Here is a 24,060-nt window from a genome sequence, read left to right as displayed (position 1 = left end):
ACAAGTGTAACAAGGCACTGGATATCCTGAAGTTCCTATACTCTGATATTTCATTAGGTGAATCAATCTTAAAAGTTCTCCCGTGCAGCCTGAAGATGAACAGCTTGTGGCCTGACTCTTTTTGAAATATTGCCCTTAATTTTCAACTATTTATGAGTGGCCCATTGTTTTATAAAAGTTTGCTAAGACTTAACAAGTAGTGTTGCTTTTTACATAAACAAACTTTATAAATCCTTAGGCAACTAGAATGATGTTTTTGCATGCTAGAGAGCTTTAATCAAGTACTTTTTAAAAGTGATGGACAAAGCAATGTAATAGGAAAACAGAAATATGAGTAACAGTAGCACTTTTTTACCTCTGAGATTATTCATTTATTCTTAAAAGCGTAGAAGCTTTTTGCTCTGCCTTAAGTTCTTTTAATCAGATGTGTCTGTGAATATATTTTTAACCCTCTTTTCCAAAGGAATAAAAAAATTATATATAGTACTCGGGGGGGGGGGGGAATAAGAAAGAAAAAACTCTTTTACCAAACTATAATGTTAAGTGGAATCCACTTCTGTCTACTATTGGTAAGAGCAAAGCATAATAACTTAAGGTTACTTTAAAAAAAGGAATCAGATGAACTCTTAAAAATATTTGGCATGGAATCAGTGTGCAGTTAACACATCTCCTCTATTTGGAAGTACAAGAATCTCTGTCACCTCCTGCAAAAAGAAAGTGATCCAACATTTATTGTCATGTTTGGCTGATCATGTATATCAAGTATCTCACGGATTATTGCAGTGTTGGAAGAGACGTGTTGAACTCCATACTCAGGATGTGGAGAACAGAACAGAGCAGAGTGAAGAAGCCTATAAAAATGGTTCCTATGCCAATAACCTTTTAACTGACTAAGCTGGCTTTGCAAAACTTGGTTGCCTGCAGCTTAAAAAGGTCAAAATTACACATGTTCAAATTTCATGCCAGAACAATTCCTATTATATTTTTTAAAACACTATACACTCTAACATTATTAAAACAGTTGAATGTTAGATAAATGTTAATTATATGCCTTTAATAAGTAGAAAATTATCATGCCACTTACTGCAATTCACATGAAAAACACTTACAGACCTTTATTTGCTGAATTTTATCATAGGAAAGAATTTAGAGCCATTTATTTCAATTACTTGATTTGCATCTCTCTTCTTAAAATGAGTAATGTATTAATCCATCATACAGAGAGAAGTTAAACAGAATGACTTCAAAACTGCTTTTTCATAAGTAAAGTTTTCTCCACAACATTAAAAAAGAAAACAAAAAGACCAACAAACTAAGGTCACATTCTGGTTGGGGTATATACACCCTGTCTATTGCTACATATTGCTACATACCTCCAGTCCTCAAATGCAGCTGGTGTGAGCACAGGCATGCTGGAAATGGAAATCCATCCAACCCATGATCACGTAATACCAGAGAAGTAATATGAGATGCATTTCTGCATTAGTACCACTAACTAGAGTAGATTTTCCATCCGCTCTCTGCATGAACGTTTTTCCTGTTAGTTGTGCCCTACTTTTCTGCAGTTTTACTTACACTCTTTTGGCACAGGGCTCCTTGCAGATGACTTCCTATTTTCCTTCCTCATAGTATCTCGCGAAGAGGTCATCTTGCCTGAGAGTACCCTTCTCCATGGAAGATGGTGCCTGTGTAATTTAGTATTTCCCTTTTCTGACAAGTGGTAGTGGGCCATCATAATCATCCAGGCTGGCTTCAAGCTCTCCAATTTACTTACCTCATCAAATGACTTGAGTTCATGTCACATTCCTTCTGAATACCGTGTCCTTTTGTCCCTATTCTCTAACAGCAACTGTCTCATTTTTTTCTTTGTTTTTTTTAAGTTCTACTTTCAGCTGTTCCATGATTCAGTCTTCTTTCCATGAAGGACTTCTAAGTTTCATTCTAGTTTACTACATCTCAACTTATATAACAGACTCAACATCATGGCATGCATCTTATCTCAAAAAAGGGAGTTGAGAGTAGATCATTTATTAATTAATTTTCTTTTATAAATATAAAAAAACCCTCACATATATAATGAACTGCAGGTTGAAATCCTGTGTGGAAATATATCTCTATTACTGAAAATATTTTTAACTGAAAGTAACTATGCTTTACTTTTCTGCAGAAAGAGAAAAAACAGTCTCATGCAGAGTTCAGTTATTCAAAATATATAAAGGTGTAATGAAAATTCTGAGGGGTGAATTTTACTTGTATTTACCCATTTCTTTGTTAAATCTGACCACTTCAAAACACAACAGTGTTTTAAGATTTTCAACAATGACTCTCACATTTCAGGGGAATTGAACACTGGTGGTATTATTTTCAGCAGGGCTGCCTTTGTAAACTTAATAACCCAACATCCAGGATTGCACACGACAGAGCCAGTCCAGCCAGTATTGTATTAGTCCTAACCATGAAAACCAAATCAAGATTTAAAGTACTCAAACTTAGGGATCATTTAAGTAATGGATTTTATCATATTTTTAGACAGTGATATCTTGGAACTTTAATAAGCTTCAAATATAGGTCAGAACTGTGAATCCAACCTCAACATAGATTTCAAGAAGTTTGGTTCAGAGGCAGCTCTTCTGTAGGAGTTCATTGCTCTTCCTAACTGGATCATATGTTTGGTCTTTACAGCTCACTATTTATACGTGTGTTTCTCTAAAATGGGAACAGAAAACTAGTATTTCTTGCAGACCTGACTCCTCGGAATACAGCTAGTGCTGCTTATAAGCAGCAGTTTCCAGAGGCTGTTAGACTGTCTTTAAAGGAGAAGCCACAGTTCTCTCTTAGCTTCCCCAAGCTTCACATGTGGTGATCCACACATGTGCAATAGGTCTCCTTATGCACAGCAGATATGTCTAGGGTTTTTCTTCCTCCTCTCTCTGCTTTCTAAGTGGTTGAAATTAAAAAGTAGAATAACCAGCCTCTAATGTTAAATTCCTGTTGCTGCTCTAATGAATCCGTTACTGACCCTACAGCCAATTTAGACATTTTCAGGAGAGATGGAGCAGCTGCTTTAAGACTAGTTTGGAAATGTATTGGGTCTGGAGACACTCTTGGCCACATCTCTCAGTACCAGCCCTGATGTACAAGCAGGCAGAACAAACCCAAACCAGAAAAGGAAGTAAACCAGGCCAAGAAAAGGACAGAGAAACTTATCCAGCCCCGGCAGGAATTCATAGCTCTGATGGCAAAGTCTCAGTTTAATCCCAATGATTAAATCCTGAAATCATTCCTTACTTCTTGTTCATGGAAAACATTTGTTAACAGCAAAAATGCCCAAACAGCTCTATTTTTTGGATGAGCAAAAATGAGTTCCTGCTGTATTTCTGTGCTACTTTACACATCCAGGATCCAACTAGGTCTTTTTCAGATGCTCTAAGCAGTTTGTTAATAGTTTATTTTTCATCCCATTAATGTGTAGCTATGAACTTTTACTGGCAACAGAAATTAAATTGCTGCAGAACCTCTTTCTCCTGGTATTTGCAGCTGCAGTGGTAGTAGTGAAAATCAAAAAATCTCCTTGGCTGACTGTTATAACGTGATTTTCAACCAGTTCTGTGGGTTGTAGACATAAAGGGAATTCAGGTAAGACTATGAGTTTGTATACAGTTATCTGAATCGTACTTGCAAAGTTTTCAAAGTTCATCCATCATCACAGTGGATCCTGTGGGATGTTAGTGGACTCTGGGGAACATTAGCTGTTTTCCCAATTTCATAACACTAAGACTGGTGAGTATTGTTAGATATTGTAAAAGACACCATTTGCCAGTCTGATATGTGATGTTTACATAAATATGTCTGGAATATACAGTACTTCTGAGGGACTGAATTAAAAATAACCAAAGGTTTTCACAGAGCAGAATAAATCCAGGGGGGAAGTGGACAGTGAATTTTGACATGCTGTCTTGCATCTGTGTTTGTCCAAGTATGCTGTGGTTGTGAAGAAGTAGCTGGGAGATTTCTGTGAAAAGATGCCCATATCTTAACATTCTTCCTAGAAGAATAAATATTTTATTCCTATTTCTCCTGACAGGGAGCTGGTATAAAAGCATTCATAAAGTTAGCTTTGGAATACTAGATGTTTTTCTTTAGCAATCTTTCAGTAGTATGTGCTCCCACCTAGGAAAGTTAATACAGGCATCTGTTTACTCTTTTTAGATGTACTGATATATGAAAAGACTCTGCGTGGGACTTTTGTTTGTTTATTTGTGTTTATTTCGATATGAGGGAGGTGAAGGCTGTTTTAAAAACAGGGAGTTCCAAAAGCGTTGTTCATTTATGAAACTGTTGCCATGTTTTATCTTCTTTGAAGTTCTGGGTTGTTTTACTTACCTGATTCTTCATAGGTTTTCAGATTTGCTGTGTCACTTTGATAAATCAAAAAAAATGGCAAAATGCCCCCCCAGTACTAATGACTTCACCAAAGGTGCTGAAAATGAGAAAATGCATGAGAGAGAAAGGAAGAAGAATGGAAATGGACAGCTCTCCCTGCTTTTTCTAAACTTGACTCACTGTGCTTTTATTCCTATTTGGTCATACATTACCAAAACCATAAATATGTAGAAAAGGAAGTATAGACCACTTTTACCCATAAAATATGAGGCTATCCTTAAGCCCCTGTCATGAACTTTGAGTGCAGTGATACAAAACTGAATCTTTTTTGTAGCACCTGAAGAAACCAGTACCCGAAGTGAGTGGGATCTGTACACTGACTGACTTTAATCAGAGCTGGATCAGACCCATGAGCCACACCAATTATGTTTCTTCTGGCAGCTAAACTAACAGGCCTGGCTGCATAAACTCAAAAATGATGTCTTGTCTTTGGAAACAACCCAACACTCCTGTATTCTGATCATAACTTTAAAGATGTTCCTTGACTGGGTTTGTGTAGGGAGAGAATCATCCTTGGTGACAGGGACAGACATCAGTCTTGAAAATGTATCTGTGAACATTATATGAATTTTATTTCTCATTAACAGAACATGTTAGCATAGAGACACAAATTATTTTCACCTTACAAAAAACAATTTTACTCATAAGTATTATGGAGAGTTCGAATTTTGTGAAATGACAATTTTGCTTAATAAATACTTAGGAGTTAGGGATTTTTTTTTTTTTTTAATAAGTTCATTTTGCAGAGTTACAAACTATTGGATCAGCACAGCACAGTTTTGTTTTCAGATCATTCATTCCAAAGATCCTGTTTAGGGTACAGCCTTGTGACAACTAAATCCACATACTGAAGAAGATTGCAGTATCTACCAGAGTTAAATGAAGCCTCCTATATGATTGTGTCTGATGGTAATAACAAGCAGTAATATGGATTGGGCAGAAGCTTAAAACATAGTTACCAAGGCAACAGATGTTACCTTGAGTTTGTCTTGGTAAACAGCCTGGGATACACTGTCAACCCATCCTTGCACATTAGTGAAGTCCATTTTTTTTCCTCAAACTTTGGCTACTTGCAAATATTTTCATTTTGACATTTTTACAATGTCTTTGAATGTCTCTACTGCGAAAACATAAACAGAGATATCAGAGGGGGAGGAGTATCACAGAGTCTTTAACTAAATACATCCTTTTTTTTTTTTTCCAGAGGTGCGGAGAAATCTCATTTGATAGTCCTGACCAGAATGCCAAATGTGTTCGCATGCTAGGTAAGGGTAAGAGTTTTTTCCCTTTTCAATACAAGTGTGTGGAAATATGTTTAGTTCGGGATTTCTTCTCAAAAGTACATGATAATGACCATGATGATTCACGACATCTACATAACTCATCTACATGTAGTCCTCACTGATATATTCTTTATGTGAACTTTCAATTATTTAAACGAAGTATATATGTTCCAGTAGCGTCCATATGCAGATGAAAATATAGCTATGAAAAGCCTCTAGATCAGACTTTGAGCTGCATCAATCAAGAAAATTTCAATCACTGTGATTTTTCAGATTTGCACTGGTGTAGCTTTGTAAAAATGAATATTAAGTAGAAATGTCTATTCTTTGGAAACGATACAGTAATGTTCTGCTATGTTTCATTAATTTCTGTCACCAATTTTATTGTGGTTGTTCATTTCATCTCCAGTGTTAGTACTGAAAAATAAACAGCACAGCTTGTATCACAGTGAAAGACTGGGAGTGTCTAAAAACCCAAAAGATAGTGTTTACTCAGTAAAAAATGAAATCACAAAACTCTTGTAGGATGAAGTTTTAAATTCTGAAGACTTTGACTTGCCAGGGATGCCATAAATACAGGCTGTAAATTAGAGCATCTAATAACATGAAGATTTAAATAGTCACAATTTTTAAAACTGCAACTGGCAATGTCTAGGAACTTAATTTCCATCTGGGTGCATAGATGTGTTCTGTAATAACAGATTATGTGGCTTGTTGTTTATATTCATTAAATCCTATTGTCACAATAGACTTTAATTGCTGCAGAGAAATCTGTCATGCTTATAGTGCACAGATCCCAACAGATGAACTGACACAATGGGCCATAATGATCTGTTACATCAATGATCCATGGTTAGACCTTCTTAATGGAAAGCTGACAGAAAAGATACACTTGTGATCCTTTATCACGCCAATTATAATCTCACAGTGTAAACACAATTGAATTCCTGATACTCTAGTTCAACTAAGGATGTTATATCCATGCAACTGTTATCATGCATTAGAGGGGTAAAATGGGGTGTAGGAGAGAGGAGAACAAAAGAATAACCTTCTGAATGGGTTTGGTTAACCATTTGGCTTGGTATTTTTATAACAAATCAGTCAAAAAGCGGAAGTTTGACATCTTCCTTAAAGCAAATGATTCTTTAGGAGCAGTGAGAGGAACAAGATCTTGTTTCCATTACATATATTCTTATCTATGCCTTGTAGTATATACATGTACAAGAATGAGAACATATGTTGTGCTGTATAAGGAAACTGCTGGGAATGTAAAAATGACTCCAAGAGCACATGCCAAAGGTGTAACTGACTCTCAGAAGTTACATCTCTTGTATTAAAAAATGTTTCACCTGCTATAATTATTCTTCAGTGTCTCTAACAAATTAAGGACTGTAGTGTCTTATATAATATAGAATTTTACATTTCATCCTAAAGTATTCCAAACCACGTACAGAGCTTAAACTATTCTAAGTGCAATTTGGATATTCCAGAATTGTTTTGTAAGAGGTATGGGAAATAGAAAGCTAACAAACAGAAACATGGTCAGAACCTGTGGTTGCTCTGGAGGCAGTTACTGGAGACAAACTCCACTATCTGTGTTTATCACAGAAATGTGTGTGGTTCTGGTAGTGCTGTAAAGCCAGAGGGTGTCCACCTTGGTACCTCTCCTTTCATACTGAACTCTGTAGGGAATCAGAAACTATGAAGCCTGAAAGGTCTAAGACTTTGTGTCGAATGAGTCATGAGTGTCCAATCTCAGATTTTACAAGGGAATTGAATTTCCAAGAGAACGTAACACAGTTTGTCACTTATCAACGTGAAGCTGACGTTAATGTCTGTGGGCATAACCAGTGAACAAATGCACAACATGCCTTCAGAAAGGGACATCTTTCTTGACTGCATCCTCTTTGAATTGTGCTGAAACAGTCATGCTGTCATTTACTGTAACAGTGACACAGTGCTAACAGAAATCTAGAGGGCAAGTCCCAGCAACTGCAAGAGGATAATTATTCTAGTACAAAATGAAACGCAGGAGCCTAGAGTACTGACTGTATTTCTTCAGGGATCTTTGACACAAGATCAGTCCATACTTGAAACTGCACATTATCAAGTTTTACTCTAAAATGGTAACAGCTGTTTTTGTCAGAAAATATCTGTATCTGAGTTGTGCTACTGGTTCTGGGTTAGCTTGAAATTTAAAGTTTTTTAGAAGTAATGCCAGGCCTGCCACTGTGAGTCCACATTCCTTGAGGTAACATGAACTATGTGGATGAGGTTCTTTTTCTATAAAGACTGAGGAAGAGAAGTTTGCAGTAAAAACCTTGTTCTATTCCTGTCTTCCTGCTAGAAAATAGTAAATAATAAATAAAGGCCTAAACACTTACAGTGCCTATAGTGAAAGTAGGTAACTTTTCAATGCACTGACTAGATATCATTCAACCTAAGATTAAGAGCATAGAATCAGTTTAATGCCTCATCTTTCAGAATCACAGTGATGGATATTTTTAATTCAAGTGTAAAAAATAACTTGAATGACAAAACTAAATGGTCACTTCACAGAGTTTCCTAAGGATATAATAGATAATAACAGTGTGATATGTCCAAGATATGCTTACGATTAGTGTAATTATCTGTACTGAAGTTGTTATAGAAAATTATGTTCTCCGTCCTATTTTTTATATTGTGCTTGTTTCTTTACACTTTTATATGTGCCATGATTTAATCCCAGCTGGCAACTAAGCACCATGCAGCCACTCACTCACTTCCCCCATGCAGTGGGAGGAGAATCAGAAAGAAGTAAAACTTGTGGGTTGAGACAAGAACAGTTTAATAATTGAAACAGAATAAAGTATTATAATAAATATTATTATAATAACAATAACAATAATAGTAATGAAAACAAGAGAGAGGAATAAAACCCAAGAGAAAAAAGTGATGAACAATACAATTGCTCACTACTGGCAGACCAATGCCCAACCTGTTCCCAAGTAGCAATCAACACACATACACACACCACACACACAGAGCTTTATTTACTGATCATGATGCTCTATGATATGGAATATCCCTTTGGCCAGCTTGGTCCACCTGCTCTCTGGCGGAGTGTGGAAACTAAAATGTCCTTGACTTAGAGTAAGCACTACTGAGCAGTAAGCACTACTACAGCATCAGTGTTTTATCAGCATTATTCTCATACTAAATTAAAAACATAGCACTGTATCAGCTATTAAGAATAAAATTAACTCTATCCAAACCAAGGCAGGACAATATGTTATACTAGTTAAATCAACACAACTTTTATAACTGTCACAGAGGAAAGTCAGTCAGTGGCCCACCTTAGCCTTTGGTAAGACCAGTGTTCAGATCCTAAATCTATCACAGCTTTCCTCAGTATGGCATTGAATAAGACTTTAAAGCCCGCACATTCACCATCCTTTGAAAAGTGGGAAGATAAGTGCTTCCTCATTTCTTAGGAACAAAAAGGATAAAATTATAAGTACAATGAGAAGCTGAAGTTCTATAGTAATACAAGTAATAAAAATACCACACTGTCAATAAGTGTGTTATCAGAGGTTTCCCTTAAATCTCTGAGTCTATCTGGAGATAATGGCAGCTCATCAGCACTTCCAGGGCAAGGAAGAAAATCTGAACCATTCTGCTTAAATTGGAGCCGTTATCAAGTTAGTGAGGGCACTTGGCCATGAAAAAATTGCTAGATAATGCTGACTGGGATGTCAAAAATCTTTTCCTTTATGCTACATTCTGGAAGTTAGAACCCTGGACTCTTCATGCCCTTTACTTATAATGATTTTGACTTAAAAAATTACAGTTAACACAAAAATTGAGATTATAGCAATGTACTCACTATGTGGTTATTAGTCCAGGAATTCATATTATGAAGGGCAGAAGGGAAGTATCTCTTTCCCTAGCGCACCCACTGCTATTTTCAATGGCACAACCTGAGGTTCATTTTTCCCATATACAGACAGACATATTCTGGGCTCAGACATCACACAATGTCATATCATGCAGAGATAATTGGGTTAGTTTGCTGTGAAAATTGCTGGTTGGATGCCTAAGCTAATTAACTCTGCTGGGAAGGATTGCATACTAGCTTGGAAGTGTCCAAAGTTAAGGCAACTTAACCGGTTCCCACATCTTAACTAGCTAACCTCTACATGGCAGAGCACTGAGTTTTAAGAATTTATCCTGGAAAGAATAAGTTCCCATATCAGGCTCTAGCGTTAGTACAGAAGGGAAAAGGTCTGCCAACTGGAAGAGAAACTTCAGTGTATAAACAAATATCAATTTATACAGAACAAATACAGTTGTCTTTATATATGCTGTATAGAAAATAGGCACGTGCACTCATAACACATACAAAATTAAATTATCACATCAGTTTTAATCTGTTCAACCTTACCGATGATAGAGAAGTAAGGGGGATAGATGATGAATGCAAGTTATCTAGTTACTCCAGCAACCAGTCTCTTATACCCAGACTTAGTCCTTACTCCTTAATTGAAATGCTGGGTCGATTTTGAAGAGGTCACATCATGCTGGCCAACTCTGCTGTCTGCAGAAATTTTTCCAGGGGAAATATGAATTGCCCTCCTTAAGCAACCGGTTAGTAAGATGAAAACACAAGCCTTCCAGATGCCCCATGGCAAAAGGCTGAGGTGCTTTCTTTTCATTATTGTAAATTCCATGCAGACAGGAATAATGTGGCTGAGTTTGTTTCCCTTTTGGTGAAGACTTAATCCTTGCAAAAGCAGACAGATGAATCTTGTTTGGAATAAAAGTAGTTTCCTCACAAATAGCCATTTAAAATTAATACAAGAAGAAAAGTAGTTATTTAAAAAAAAAAAGGTGGCAGTACCACCTTTTTTTTTTTTAATTATCCAGACTGCTAGTACATAACTTCGTTGCTTTGAGGAAGCAAAGCTTTTCATCTTCCATCACAGAGAGGTGCCTAACTCGCTCATCCCCCCACAAAAAAGTTGCTTTGAGGCTTACTTGCACTGTTTATTACCTATGAAGAGTTAGAGCTAAAGGAATCGGCATTTGGCCATGAAATTAGTTTCATGGATTCAGCTTCAGTCATGGTGGCTCTTCGCCCACAGAAGAAAATCACCACACATTTGAACAGAGTTGGCAACCACAGCTTAAGAGAGAGAGACATTACTGGAATAACAACTGTGTTGAAAGCCAGGATAGAGGGGTACTGGCAAGGCTCTGGCTGGCTGGCCTCTGCCTTATGTAACTATTGAACTCACCTTCACTGGCGGCGGAAAAAAAACCTATTAAAATTTACTTTGCGAAACCTAATCAGGCAAATAACCGTATAACTTAATGGGGAAAAAATATTGAAAAATAATTAAATGTGTCAATTTGCCTTGCAGTGGAGGGAGAAAAAGAAATGAGGCATCTAGTCAAATGGTTCTTCAGTGGTCAAGCTCCACAGCTTTGAGAAGCTTCATGGAGCCCTCACTGACATCATTTGAAATGTGACCCTACATCTCTTACACACGCAAAACTTCTAGTGAAACTGATAGGCATGCATGAGCAATGGTGCTCTAAATAGCTCTATATATGGACTGACTATTTATATGCCAGTCATTCAAAGACTTGACCTTATGCAGACTTAAGTATTGTATCTGTGCAAATGAGAGGAAAAGAAACACATGAATTAGTTTTTGTAAAATTAAACAAAATGTTTATGGGGAAAAGGCCTAAAATTTATAGTGACTAGAAAGAAATCTACACTGATTGCTACACTGCCCATCAAGATTACTCAAAACTTTATAGCAGTTGAAAGGGAGAGGCTTAGGATGTCTGCTACAAAATGATAGGCTCCTATTCTGTGATCTGCTTGCTACACAGCATGAAGAGAAGTAGGTTTTTCCTTTAAAAAGCAATGATGTAATGCATACAGAAAGATATACACTATGCCTCCTTTTGATAACCTGTTAATGCAGATAAATTCAAATCTAAACTTATAAGTCAATATGTTATAAGCTTTTTGCTTACATATCTAATTGCCAACAGAAGTCTCACTACCAACAATTTATTCTGGTGAGAACAGCATTATGCAGATAGGAGTTCTGAAAGTGTAGTTCTTCTACCCAATTGGGTAGACAAAAGTTAGAGATTTTCAAATAACTTCTAACGCTTTTACCTTTTTTCTCTAAAGTATCATTCCAGTATATTAACATGATTTAAAAACAACAATTCCTCATACTACAACTATGCTTGTAAATGAATTTTAAAAAGTGGATTCTCTGTGTCCTTACCACTATGAAAATAGAGGTTTATTACTCCACCATGTCACCTAAGGCCTCTTCCCCTAGTTCATTGTCTCTTCCTGAAAAGCAATAATTTCTAAATCTCACCTGTTTTCTTTGAGAACACTCCTGATTTTTTTGAAACAGTGGCACAAAACAAGCTAAAGACTTGGTGCATTGCCCCATGCTTTATCTGGAAGGCCAAGATGCCAGGCTGCCTTCATTGGAGCATTGCTTGGAGACAGAAGTGGCAAACCAGCAGGCACAAGGCCACAACAGCAAATCCTTTGTCAAGGACTTTATAGTGTATGCATGCCATCATTGTGTCACTTCATCACTGTGTTATGGTTTCAGGCTAAACAAGTAGGAACTCTTTGTCCTTACTATGATAAGATTTGTGCCTAAAACCACAAAGAATGTAAATGTCAAATCCAGCTTCTGGTTTCATGACTATTTGATTCATTTGGGTAAGAAACTATAGCAAAGAAAGATAAATTAAACTGAAAATTCTGGTGCCTTATGTATATTTTAAAGAGCAGTTCTCTAATAGCATCTTATTATTCCAGTAATTTTGATCTAATTACTATTTTAGGTAATTGTATAGCCTGGTAGCTGAGTGACAGTGACCACCGGTTTATCCTGTTCTGTCCTGTAAATCAGGTCAGACTGAAAGCACTTGTCTTGCAGTATTCTACCTTTCAGAAGGGTGCTGAAGGAGACAAAAACTGGCCCTGGCCTTTTGAGTAGGCATATAAAACACTTTTCTAAATGTAATTTCTGGTTCTTGGTTTTCTGTCCCATGAACATTAACTTGAACCATATATAGTTTTATTCTATGTCTGAGCTTGGTACAGGAAAGAAATGGGGGAGTCAGGGCACTTGTAGGAAATGCAGTAATGAGGATTTGGCACCATCTATATAATGTAAATACAGCATAATGGCTTTCTCTAGAATGGAGTGTTACTGTGTTGCCTACGTCTGCAAAAGCCATTCATTGGGACCACAAGATCCAGCTGAGATTCAAAAGCTCAAGAGATGATTAAAAAGACCCTCCAGTCCCTCAGCTAAAAATACCCCAAACTCCTGACTCTTCAGCTTCTCTTCCTATCAAAAAAGCTTTTTGACTTGACTGAGAATCTCACCACATATCACATTTAGGAAAAAAACCACAGGTTTCCAAGTCCTATCCATCAGCTGCATTCAAAGCGTGGCTACAGATATTAGCAAATTCTAGTGGAGTGCAAAGCCAAGTATCTCCCCTTTTGTCCAAAGCATGCTGCAAACAGAAGGATTGCATTCTGCTTCCCATTTATGTAGTAATCTAGTGAAAATTTAAACTCTGAATTCTGAACTTTCATCACCCTAAAACAGGTAAAGCCCACAGCACCCACTCTTTTTCTTACCCACCAAAATAAAGGTAATGCAGGTTGGGATTAAGTGCTCTCTCTTCCACCTACTGACCCTGCACAGGGACAAATGCTGGTATGGCTCCAGGAGGGTAAGAAGCTGGCCCTTGATCTCAGGGAGCACACACAGAAGAATCCTGAGTTTTGTTTCAGAGACATTTCATTTTTTTATTTTTAACTACACACTTCTTAGAAAAGCAGAGAAACAGTGGTTTGATTGATTTGCTTAAGATGATCTCATATGTTATTTCATGGTATTTGTCACATGAGTTATAGCTGATCTCCTGTTGGAAAATAGATTTCAAGTGCCTATTCACTCTGATTTCTAGAAAATTTATTTTTCCTCATGCTTAACCTCATGCCCAAACACGGACTGCATTCACATATTTCCCATCTTCTTTGTCCAAACTGTTATGAGTGGGTTGTGTTCACCCAACGTACTTGCTGTACAGAAAATTGCTGTGAGTAACCATATTCTGCAATAATGTTCTCTCAAAAGATGGGAAAGGGGAAAAGGAACAATTATTATATCTAGTAATGGGACCAAATCAGATATGAAAACACTCAGTTTTACAGCAGCCATCCTTTCATGATAGTGTAAGTATAGTGAAATCTCCAGATGTAAACTTTCCAAACTTAGATTTAAATGGTTCGAATTTATAATTTCTGGTTTGAGCTCATCTCTAGCAATTAATCTTTGTTTCTTTAATTATTACTTGGTGATACCTTACAATTTCCCAGTCTCTGCAATTTCCTATAGATTACTGAGTAGCTACTCTTACTAAGAGTGATTTATGTCTGAGATAGCCGTGGAATTCTTGTGCTTTCAATCACTCAGTTCCTGGCTGTACCTGTTCATAAACTTCTCAGGTTAAGAATGCATTTTCCTATGTTCTTGTCTGTTTTGTATGATAAAGGCTAAAAATTTTTGCTGTTCTGAAATGTTGTTAATAATTTTACCACTCTTACTGAGAATTGGGAGTATAGAATTTGTTGGATATTTTTCACCTCAAGTATAAAAAACAAAACTACCAAAACAAAAACATACTTTTTTTTGGCCTTGTTACCTGGGTATCTAGCTTTCCTTGATGGCTTTAGTTGCCTTCTTTTTCTTTTTTCTTTTTTTTTTTTTAAATAATAAATTATCTTTTCTAATGATAATCATTTTCTTGTATATCTCATACTTCTTAAAGCATTAAGTTGATCTCTTAGATCATCCCTTGATCATCAAACTACTTAAGCACATATTTACATATTCTCACTGGAGCCAAAAATGCGTAGGCTGAAATACGTTCCTGTGCCAGGGTCAGTCACAGTGTCTAGCACTGTGCATGCTCAAGCCCCGATCTGATCCAAATACTTGAGGCTCTGGGCTTATGAAATCATGGAATGTGGCTGTGAATATTGGTACTAAATGATGGAAATTCAATTTAGTAAAAAGAAATGGAATTTCTGAATGGCAGATACCTATGGCAAGAGATTAATGTATTTCTTACAGAAAAGTTCAGAGAGTGCTCCTACTGGAATTCCCTTATAGGGCATTCTTCTCAGTCTGCAGATGAAATAATGCTGAAGACGGGATGCAATTCATCTGACTGAATGTCTGTAAACATCTGTAAAAAAACCTTTAATTTTAAAGTCTACAGCCATCATCTAATCTTCCCTTTTGTAGTTACAAAGAACGAGAAAGAGGTGCTTCCTTCAGACTCATTGCAAAATAGATGTCTAAAACAGGTCTGAGGAATCCTACTCAGAGGGTACCCTATTTGTCCCCACTGACTATGCAAGAAACTGAAGTGTGAACATGACCAGTTGGAGGAGCCTAATCTTACTCCTTGAGTACCAGTCACTGTTTTTCATGGTGTTCAAAGCTCTAAACTTTGAAGTATGGGGGATAATAGAAAATTCAGTTAATCAACCTCATCGGCAAGATAATTTATTGTTTTTTTAACACAAGATCAAGTTCTAAGTTTTCAGGATATTTGTAGAAAAGTATTTGTAGAAAATTTTTTTTGTTAACTGAATTCTTTTCCTTATTGCTTTTGTGAAGTCTTAATTTAAGGGTACTCTATTGCCTCTTCCTGAAAAGCTTATGTATGCGTTCATGTTTATGTCATCTCAGGAGTGTGTTTTTGGGATTCTATCCCAAGTTACTGCAAACTTTGGTTTACATTGTGAAGCAGTCCTTGAATGGACAAATTGAACAACTTTCATACGAAATAGAGCACAGTGGGTGCTCTGGGAGCACCTCTAGTGCATTCTAGCTGCAGCTAGACATTTAATCCATGGAAATAGATTAGGAATAGTCCAAACCAGCTCCTCCAAAGCATATACAGTGCAGACATGGGGGCCTCCACTGTGGCTGTTTAACTTGGCTAATCTGCTCTTCTTGTGTTACCTGCTTCTCTGAACCTTGCCAGAGTATCAACCAACACCTGTTGTGACTTCAACCCAGCAGTTGCTCTAACATGCAGACTTCTGTATCCATGAATTACCAGCACCATTCAGCTCAGTTAAAGTTTAACTGAGGATGCTTAGGAGGTGTATAAATTGTAATTTATGACTAGTTGTAAGCATGTGTTTTTCTGGGTATTGTTTGCCTACTTCCAGTACATGTCATCAATCTGTACATACAACCTAAAACTATCAAGATTTTGTCTTATATATTCAAGTGAGGACAGGTTTATGGGGAATGGCAAATGTGATTTAGTCCAGTGAGAAATCTGTCCTTTTTGAAACTTAAGGTAAAATGATTTTTAACTCTAGATTAGGATTTCACACTGATCTTACAGATTAATACAGAGCAAGTTTAATTTAACACAATTCAGAGAAATGATTCATATTTCAGAGCTTTGTTTATTGACATACAGTAATAAGATCCTCGCATTTTACTCGTGCATATACGGGGAAAAATGGTTATTGAGGTATCTTTTTGGTTTATAACAGAGATTACGAAAGAGAGGAACTCAGAAATACTGGCATCATACACTTTATTAGTAGACATTTCCTAGAAGAAAGCAAGGACTAGGAGACTAGAATTGACTTCTGCATCTGAAAATCATGCAATAAACTGACATCAGAAGTGTAAAACATTTTCATAAGAAGAAGCATATTGCCATGCTGACAGAAGGAGAAATAGTTCTTTTCAGTGTCTTTCAGACAATTATGGTATGTAAAGATAGCCCATACAGATATAAGTACTTTTGTCTTGTTTTGGTTAATAAATACTGTATGAAGTCATGAACATCCTCTCAAAGAGAAGCCTGTGCATTTGCACTCCATGAGCTGTATTTCAGGTTTCTACAAAAGCAGTAAGACAAATTTATAGTTAAGGTACATGACTGGGCACTCTGTCAAGTCCCAGAATGTGCTCTGGCACTTCAGCTGTTGAGACATGCATTTGTCTAGGACAGGTCATTGTTTATCTAAGGAAAAGGCTTTTTTACTTCCGTCAGCTCTAACCACCCTGTGAAAATTTTCTAATGGAACTTAATTTCTTTACCTATGGGTTTCCATAGTTTTATATTTACAAACTTGGATCAGTATCTGCCATACAACAAAATCATTGTTAAACTGGTATTACTTGGCTTTACTTTGGAAACCTCAGAGCTGCCAATACACCCAGCCATTCTGTGAAGATTCAATTAAAATCACCATGGGACTTCTCCTATGGCAGGAGTTTTGAGGATGTGAAAGTAAGTCAAGGGGTAGCATAAATTATTTGAGTCCCCAGATAGTAGTACATGATATAGCAACAATAGCAGAAACTGACAGAGCTCTGTTGGAGAGGGAAGATGAATGGTAGATGCTTCCTTGTAATTTCTTGCTATCAACAGAGAGCATAACAGCAGACATTAATCTACTGGTTTAATTAGAGGTAATGATATGTCCAGGAAGCTGCCACATTTAAGGCACAAGTGCAATTGCTGTCATTGTACATTTGTCCTAGAGGGCTTTTTAAGCAAGTGCATGTCATAATATTTTAGGAGCCAGAAGATTCCAAATTTGTTTGACTTTAATTATTAACATATTTCACTTTTCTTAAAAAGAGGGAATGGAAGCATCATAAATCATGATGTCAAATCTCATTTATTTTCTGTTGTTTGAGAACAACACTAAGGGCTTTTGAAGTCTGTGTATTATTTGTTTAATGGGAAAAATGACATTATAATAACCCTCAGAACAGCTTAGAGAGAAAATTCTGTTGGTTTTGGATATTTTTATTTTAATCCAATCCAGTTTCTCTGTGCCATAAAGGACTCTGTGTTTGGTTTAGACAGAACCATCTTAGATACCACAGTTGCTTCAAATTGTGCAGCTCTTTGAGACAAAACAAAAAGTCTCTTGATAATTGATGACTGAATCAACAAAGAGGAAACTGGAGGCAGATGTGTGCTGGAAAGCTTTCTGAAATCCTAGAATAGGGGAGAGTTCAATTTTGATTTTAATCAGAAGCACCACAATTTTCTCTTCACCCTGAACATTTTCTACTTGACATTTTTTTGTTCTTAATCTTTGTTGGGGGAGGGTGTCACTGATGTTTAATTTTATGTGAATTACCAGTAGTAAATCTAGAAAGGTTTTTAGGCTGGCAGCTGTGCAGCCTCAGGCCCTCCCTCTGCAAAACAGCATTAATCCCTCAAATACTGTCCTGCCAGAAAGCTTCTTCCTAGAAATTGAAAGATCATCTGCAGCAATTACTAAGCTACTAGCACCTTCATCCATCTGGTTTTTATATTCTTGCTGAAGCTACCTCGAGAGTAACAAGATGTGATGCAGGATCTCATATTATGGGCATATTTAAGTCCCTTGTTAGGAGCTACACCAGAAGAACAGGTTCATACAAGCAGGCCCTTTATTCAGCTCCTGTTCCTATATCTTCTGCCACTATGCCCACCTCTCTTCTACTCAAAAACTTGTCTGCATTTGATAACAAGTATGCACCTAAGCTGGCAGGAAGAAAAATTTCTTTAGAAATGTTAAAAAAATTGTTTTCCTTCAATTAAATCTTGTAGCTACATTTCAGTAAAAAAATGAAAACTTGAAACTCAAATAATTTTTAGTGTAAGTTCTTTGGCTTTAGATTCAGAAAACTTGTTTTGGCATTTTACGGGCAGGGTTGTTGTATGCTTTGGTGTTTTATGTGGGAGGTGCATCATTGTGTCTTTCACTGAGTTACTCCAGCATATGACAGGAGTCCCAGATGACACCTCACAGCAGGTTCAGCTTGGCTGAGTAACCTCAGTAACAGAAGAAGATGGGATAAAGAGACAGACATGTTAAGGCTCACTTGAGGAATTCCTATGGCATCTGTGAATCCAATATTTCCAGATGGAAACCAAAATTTTGTTTGTGGAAGAAAATGAGCATTAAATTGTTCTGACAAATAGAAAAAAATCCCTGTGGAATTCAGAAACTTTTTGATACAAATATTTTGCAGCCAAAATTTCAGTTTCTACTATGTTTCTTTATTAAATTTATTCACTTAGAGCTAACAAGTAAGATCACTAGTGACCCTGCTTTGTGGTAGTAAACTTTCCTGACATACAGTAAGATGAGTTGGGTTAACACAGTGACACAAATGATGTACTGGGAGGGATGGAGCTGATGTAGATAGTGCCTATGTCAGCTGTAGATCAATGCTATTGTGCAGCTTGTGACAGTGACCTGCTGATGGAGGAGCTGTGTGCTTGACAAGATACAAAATGCTGCACTTAACACCCTTTTCCCACTGATCCTCTGGCATCTCTTTTGTAAGAGCAGTTATTACAGTACTCTAAAACAGGACTTCTTCAATTCTTACATAAGCCAGAGTTTTTTATTCACTTTAATTGTTGGTACAATGTGTAGCAACACATTGGTTTAAATTGGATTTAATTTGGCAGGGAATGGGAATGAAGGAGGGTTTTAGTCATTCTCCCTGTGTTCCAACTTGACTAATGCAACACCTGCTCCCAGGTTGCTTTCTGCCATGAGTGCTGGTGCACAAACTTTTGCCAGTTACCCTTTGACAATAACAAAACCAACCAAAGAAACTGTTTTTAATCAAATTCCAAAAGCCAGACCATCAAAATTAATACATCCTTCTTGGTAGAACAGTTCTTTGTCTATATTTTCCCTGTCTTCATAAAGCTACCCTAAAGTGTTGGCTGGTGTATAATGCAAGACTTTGTGGCAAGTTATTTGTAATTTCTCTGAGGCAGAACATCACAGCAATTTGTGTCTGAGTCTCACAGTGCCTGAGAAGTTCAAACATCAATTCAAATGGAGAACTCAAATATCTATCCATTAAATAAAGTAACAACATTGGAAAAGCGAATTGGCAGGTATGGTCTTTTAAAGTTATTAACTATTGAAATAGTCACTCCAGTCCCAGTGGGACTTTGAAAGCATCTGTATATAGCTTATCGACCAATCAGGAAAAGAATATGAACAAAGTAATGACAAACAGTCCCTGTATCAAACCTGATTTCCTTCTATGACAAGGCAACCTACCTAGTTGATCAGGAGAAGCCAGTTGATGTAATCTTTTTGAATTTCAGTAAAGCTTTTGATACTGTCTCTCACAGGATCCTTTTGGACAAAATGTCCAGCACAGCTGGATGAACACATCATGTGTGGGGTGAGCAATTGGCTCACGGTAGAGCACAGAGGGTAACAGTGAATGGGGTGACATCAGACTGGTGACATGTCACTTCTGGGGTTCTGCAGGGTTCCATCTTAGGCCCTGTGCTCTTCAACATCCTCGTAAATTACTTGGATGCAGGACTGGAAGGGTTACTAAGCAAGTTTGCAGAGGCCACAAAATAGGGAGGAGCTGATGACTCCCTCAAAGGCAGAAAGGCCCTGAAGAGAGACCTGGACAAATTATAGGACTGGGCAATCACCAACCATATGAAGGTCAACAAGGGAAAGTGACAGATTCTGCACCTGGGGCGGGGCAACCTGGACAGACTGGGGAATGAGATGCTGAAAAGCAGTGCCACAGAAAGGGACATGAAGATCTTGATTGATTGCAAGTTGAATATGAGTCAGCAGTGCCCTGGCAGCCAGGAGGGCCAACCGTGTCCTGGGTGGCATCAGGCAAAGCATCACCAGCCAGTCAAGGAAGGGGAATGTCCTGCTCTGCTCTGCACTGGTGCACCTCACCTTGAATATTGTGTGCAGTTTTGGGCACTGTAATATAGGAGAGTTTTCAGCTCGTAGAGAGTCTCCAAAGGAGGGGAATGAAGATGGTGAAGGGCCTTGAGGAGAAGCCATGTGAGGAGCAGCTGAGGTCACTTGGTCTCTTCAGCCTGGAGAAGAGGAGACTGAGGAGAGACCTCATAGCAGGTAAAACTTCCTTATTAGGGGAAGAGGAGTAGCAGGCACTGATCTCTTCCCTGTGCTGACCAGGGACAGGACCTAAGGGAATAGCCTGAAGCTGTGTCAGGGGAGATTCAGGTTGGATATTAGAAAAAAGTTCTTCACCCAGAGAGTGGTTGGGCACTGGAACAGGCTCCCCAGGGCAGTGGTCACAGTACCAAGCCTGACAGAGTTCAAGAAGTGTTTGGACAATACTCTCAGGCACATGGTGTGACTCTTGGGGATGGTTCTGTGCAGGGCTAAGAGTTGGACTCAACGATCCTTGTAGGTCCCTTCCAACTTAGCATACTCTGTCACTCCATGATTCTGTTCACTTGAGGACTCTCAGTCCTGCATTTGGTTTGGCTCACAAGCACCTAACCAGCTTTTTCTCTACAGAGAGCTACAATGAAGCTAGTTTAAATTTAAAAAAAAATAATCTGGAAAAAAAAAAAAGGTTGACTTTTCAAAGTCAAAAATAAATTTTAAAATTACAGCTTAATCTGCTCCAGTCAAAATCACACAATACTGAAGAAGCATTCCTACATTGTGGCCTCTGAACCAGGAGTCCCCCATGGAAGTTATGTAATAAAATCCAAGAGCAGATTGTGAAGCATAGACAAGACTCCCATTCTCCCTCATCCTTGGTGCATGTATAACCATAACACTACAAAACAATTTCACTCTTGCACATGCATACACAACAAACCTTGAATTCTTTATTGCATAGACAAGCCATTCCTGCTCAGTACACCTAATGCTGCAGGCAAGGTGTTCTGCTGAGAGCTACAAGCTGTGGAAGAAGCATTCCCCCTGGCAGACAGTGAAATTTAATCTTACACACACACACCAATTTATGGATAACCCTTGTAAATGCTAAGATGCTGTATAAATTCTATCCACAGTTCTACTCTTTTATAAAGAAAAGGCATTTCTTTTCCTCCTGTTCCCATTTTGTAATGGTCACCACTGCTATCCCTGGCATGTGTGGAAAACACCAACTGGAGTGAGCACAAGGGGATTCCAGTAAATGAATGTTTCATATCCAGATGCAAACAGGATGGAAACATGAAAGCAGCAGTGGCCTCTGAGCTCTGTCTCAATCTGAGGTGCTTTTGAGCATGCTCACACTCAGAGCTTTCAGACACCAGTGGGGTGTTAAGGTTAAAAAGCAAGCAAGCAAAGCAAGAAACTTGCATTGGACAGAGTGTTAAAGCATTTTCAATGTCAAACAGAAGTTAAGCTGAAGTTTTCAGGGTCTTATCCTTGGATTTAAGCACAAAATCTTATTTGGAATTCCTAAATCCCAGTTCAGGAACATTTTTTGGATCTAGTCCGTACCACCTTGATGACCTATACCATGTTTTCACTTTCACTAAGAAATAGAGACTGATAGGTCTCATCTGCAATATATGTGCCTAGTAGCTGTAGGCTGCTTCTAATCACCAACATTCTTTAATTATTAATAAAAGTTTTATTGGCTATGAGTCAAAAGCTTATCTTTTTTCTGGCAAGGTCCTGGAAAGATAATTTTTCTTTCTAATATTAGATGTTTCTAAAGCAACAACCCAAAATTCAAAACAGATTTAAATATATTAAATGCAAATACCTGGTTAATTAGTGTGCTGTATAGCTAACTTGATTAACACAAAATATATAACAAATAGCAATTTCTATTAATGAATATCCCAAACAATTCTGTAATTAAATTCATGCCTTGTTTTTCCACTTTGTAGTGACTCTTTTTATTCTAAGAAAGCACAAGATGTTACTGTACAAACTTCAGTTATGTTACTTTCTAATCTATTCTTAGGAAGCATTTTAATGATAACACCTGTTGTTCTAATAATGCTTTTCGTTCTTTATTGCTTATGGGATCTAAGGCTAATCAGAAACGCAACACTTCACTCTGTCTAGGAGTGATTGATCCCTGTATATAAAAGACTTTTTTTTTCCCAGTGCCAGAAATTTCTGTCCTTGTACTTTACAACTACTGCCATTAACAAAAACCTGGAATGAAATCAGTGCAAATCAGAACTATGACCTGAAGATTTCCTATATGTATTTGCTGCTTTGTCTCTCACAGGAGAGACTTCCCCTGTGTTCCCCAGCTCCATTACCACACTCTATAAAGGAGGAAGTGCAATGAATGCAGTTGGCTTATTCTCCCCAAGAGTTCCCTTTGGTAGAGTATGTCAAAGTACTCCCAGCCGTCAGTCTGTCAGGTCTGCTCGGATGTTTTGGAAGACAGCGTGCTCTGAATGGGAATGTAACAATAGCAGGCTGATTTTTCAGCAGCCAGCACTGATAACTCTGATAAACAGTCTTCTTGAGGTAAGAAGTGACGCATATCAGAGGTTCCTGCCTTAGACGCCAAGGTTATTCGTCATGTAATTGGATATTGTTGGAGAAAACCATAATTATCTTAGACTTAAAGGCACAAGGCCATCTAGTTGATAGTATGTGGTCAAAGATAATTGTTCACTGCTGAATCCACTTTAATCTTTCCTATCCACTTACTTTTAAGAGATGTGACCTAACCAGGTCTTACTTAAACAAAGCTGTGACTTAGTAGCTTCATGATTATTGTTAAATTACAGACCCGGCACTCTTGCCATTTGGTTTCTATGGTAGGGTAAAACTAGACTCTCCTAATTCAGAAGTCCTGGAAGTTACCAGTTGACAAAAATGAGGAACACATACATTCCCCTGCAGCTGTGGAGGTCTAGTTCTAGCTCCAGCCAGAAGAAAGCAGCTGTAATGAATACATTCCATCATCATCAAGTTTCCTCTACATGTTGGCCTATTTCCCCCTACAAGGCAATAAAATTCCAGCTGGCATATATGTGGGGTCCATCGCTAACTGTACCTGAATTTGCTACTTTCATCTGACTGTGGGCTGCCCAAATGATGGGAAAACTCATAAGACCTAGGTGCTCTGCTACTCCTGTCCTCACCAAACTCTTGTCCCTGCTTTTGCTCTCTGGCTGCTCAACCGTCCATCCCTCTGCTGAAATTGTGTTAGAGCTGAGTCTCAGCAGTCCTAATGCTTCCCCTGGAATTGTAGTGGAAGTTTTGATCACACCGCCCATTGACTGACCCAGGAGATTCTAGGAGGTAGCTGGCTTGGCCACCCCAGTGTGCTGAGGCAATTAGTCATCTGGTGGGCTATCTGCTGCTTCCAGGAAGTCAAGGACTATCATATCACAATAGGTCTTAGCTCCTGTCCCCAGGGAAACAGACACATGAAAGCCCGCAAAGTTGTAACAAACAAAGTAATTCCTCTGGTCTGGGCCAGCT

At 37.9% G+C, this 24,060-nt stretch overlaps 1 protein-coding gene across 1 annotated transcript in view; it reads left to right on the top strand.

Annotated features, from left to right (window-relative positions):
• PDE7B (phosphodiesterase 7B) overlaps positions 1-24,060 on the top strand; it is a 171,437-nt gene that overhangs the window by 51,606 nt on the left and 95,771 nt on the right. Inside the window, exon 3 of the mRNA XM_050315494.1 lies at positions 5,648-5,708. Within this exon, the coding sequence (XP_050171451.1) occupies positions 5,648-5,708 (61 nt within the window). The remainder of the gene's footprint in view (positions 1-5,647; positions 5,709-24,060) is intronic.

This window comes from Myiozetetes cayanensis, unplaced genomic scaffold (assembly GCF_022539395.1).
Source record: "Myiozetetes cayanensis isolate MyiCay16 unplaced genomic scaffold, myiCay2020 scf2-11, whole genome shotgun sequence".
NCBI classification, from domain to species: Eukaryota; Metazoa; Chordata; class Aves; order Passeriformes; family Tyrannidae; genus Myiozetetes; species Myiozetetes cayanensis.
This window is presented reverse-complemented; position numbering and strand designations above follow the sequence as displayed.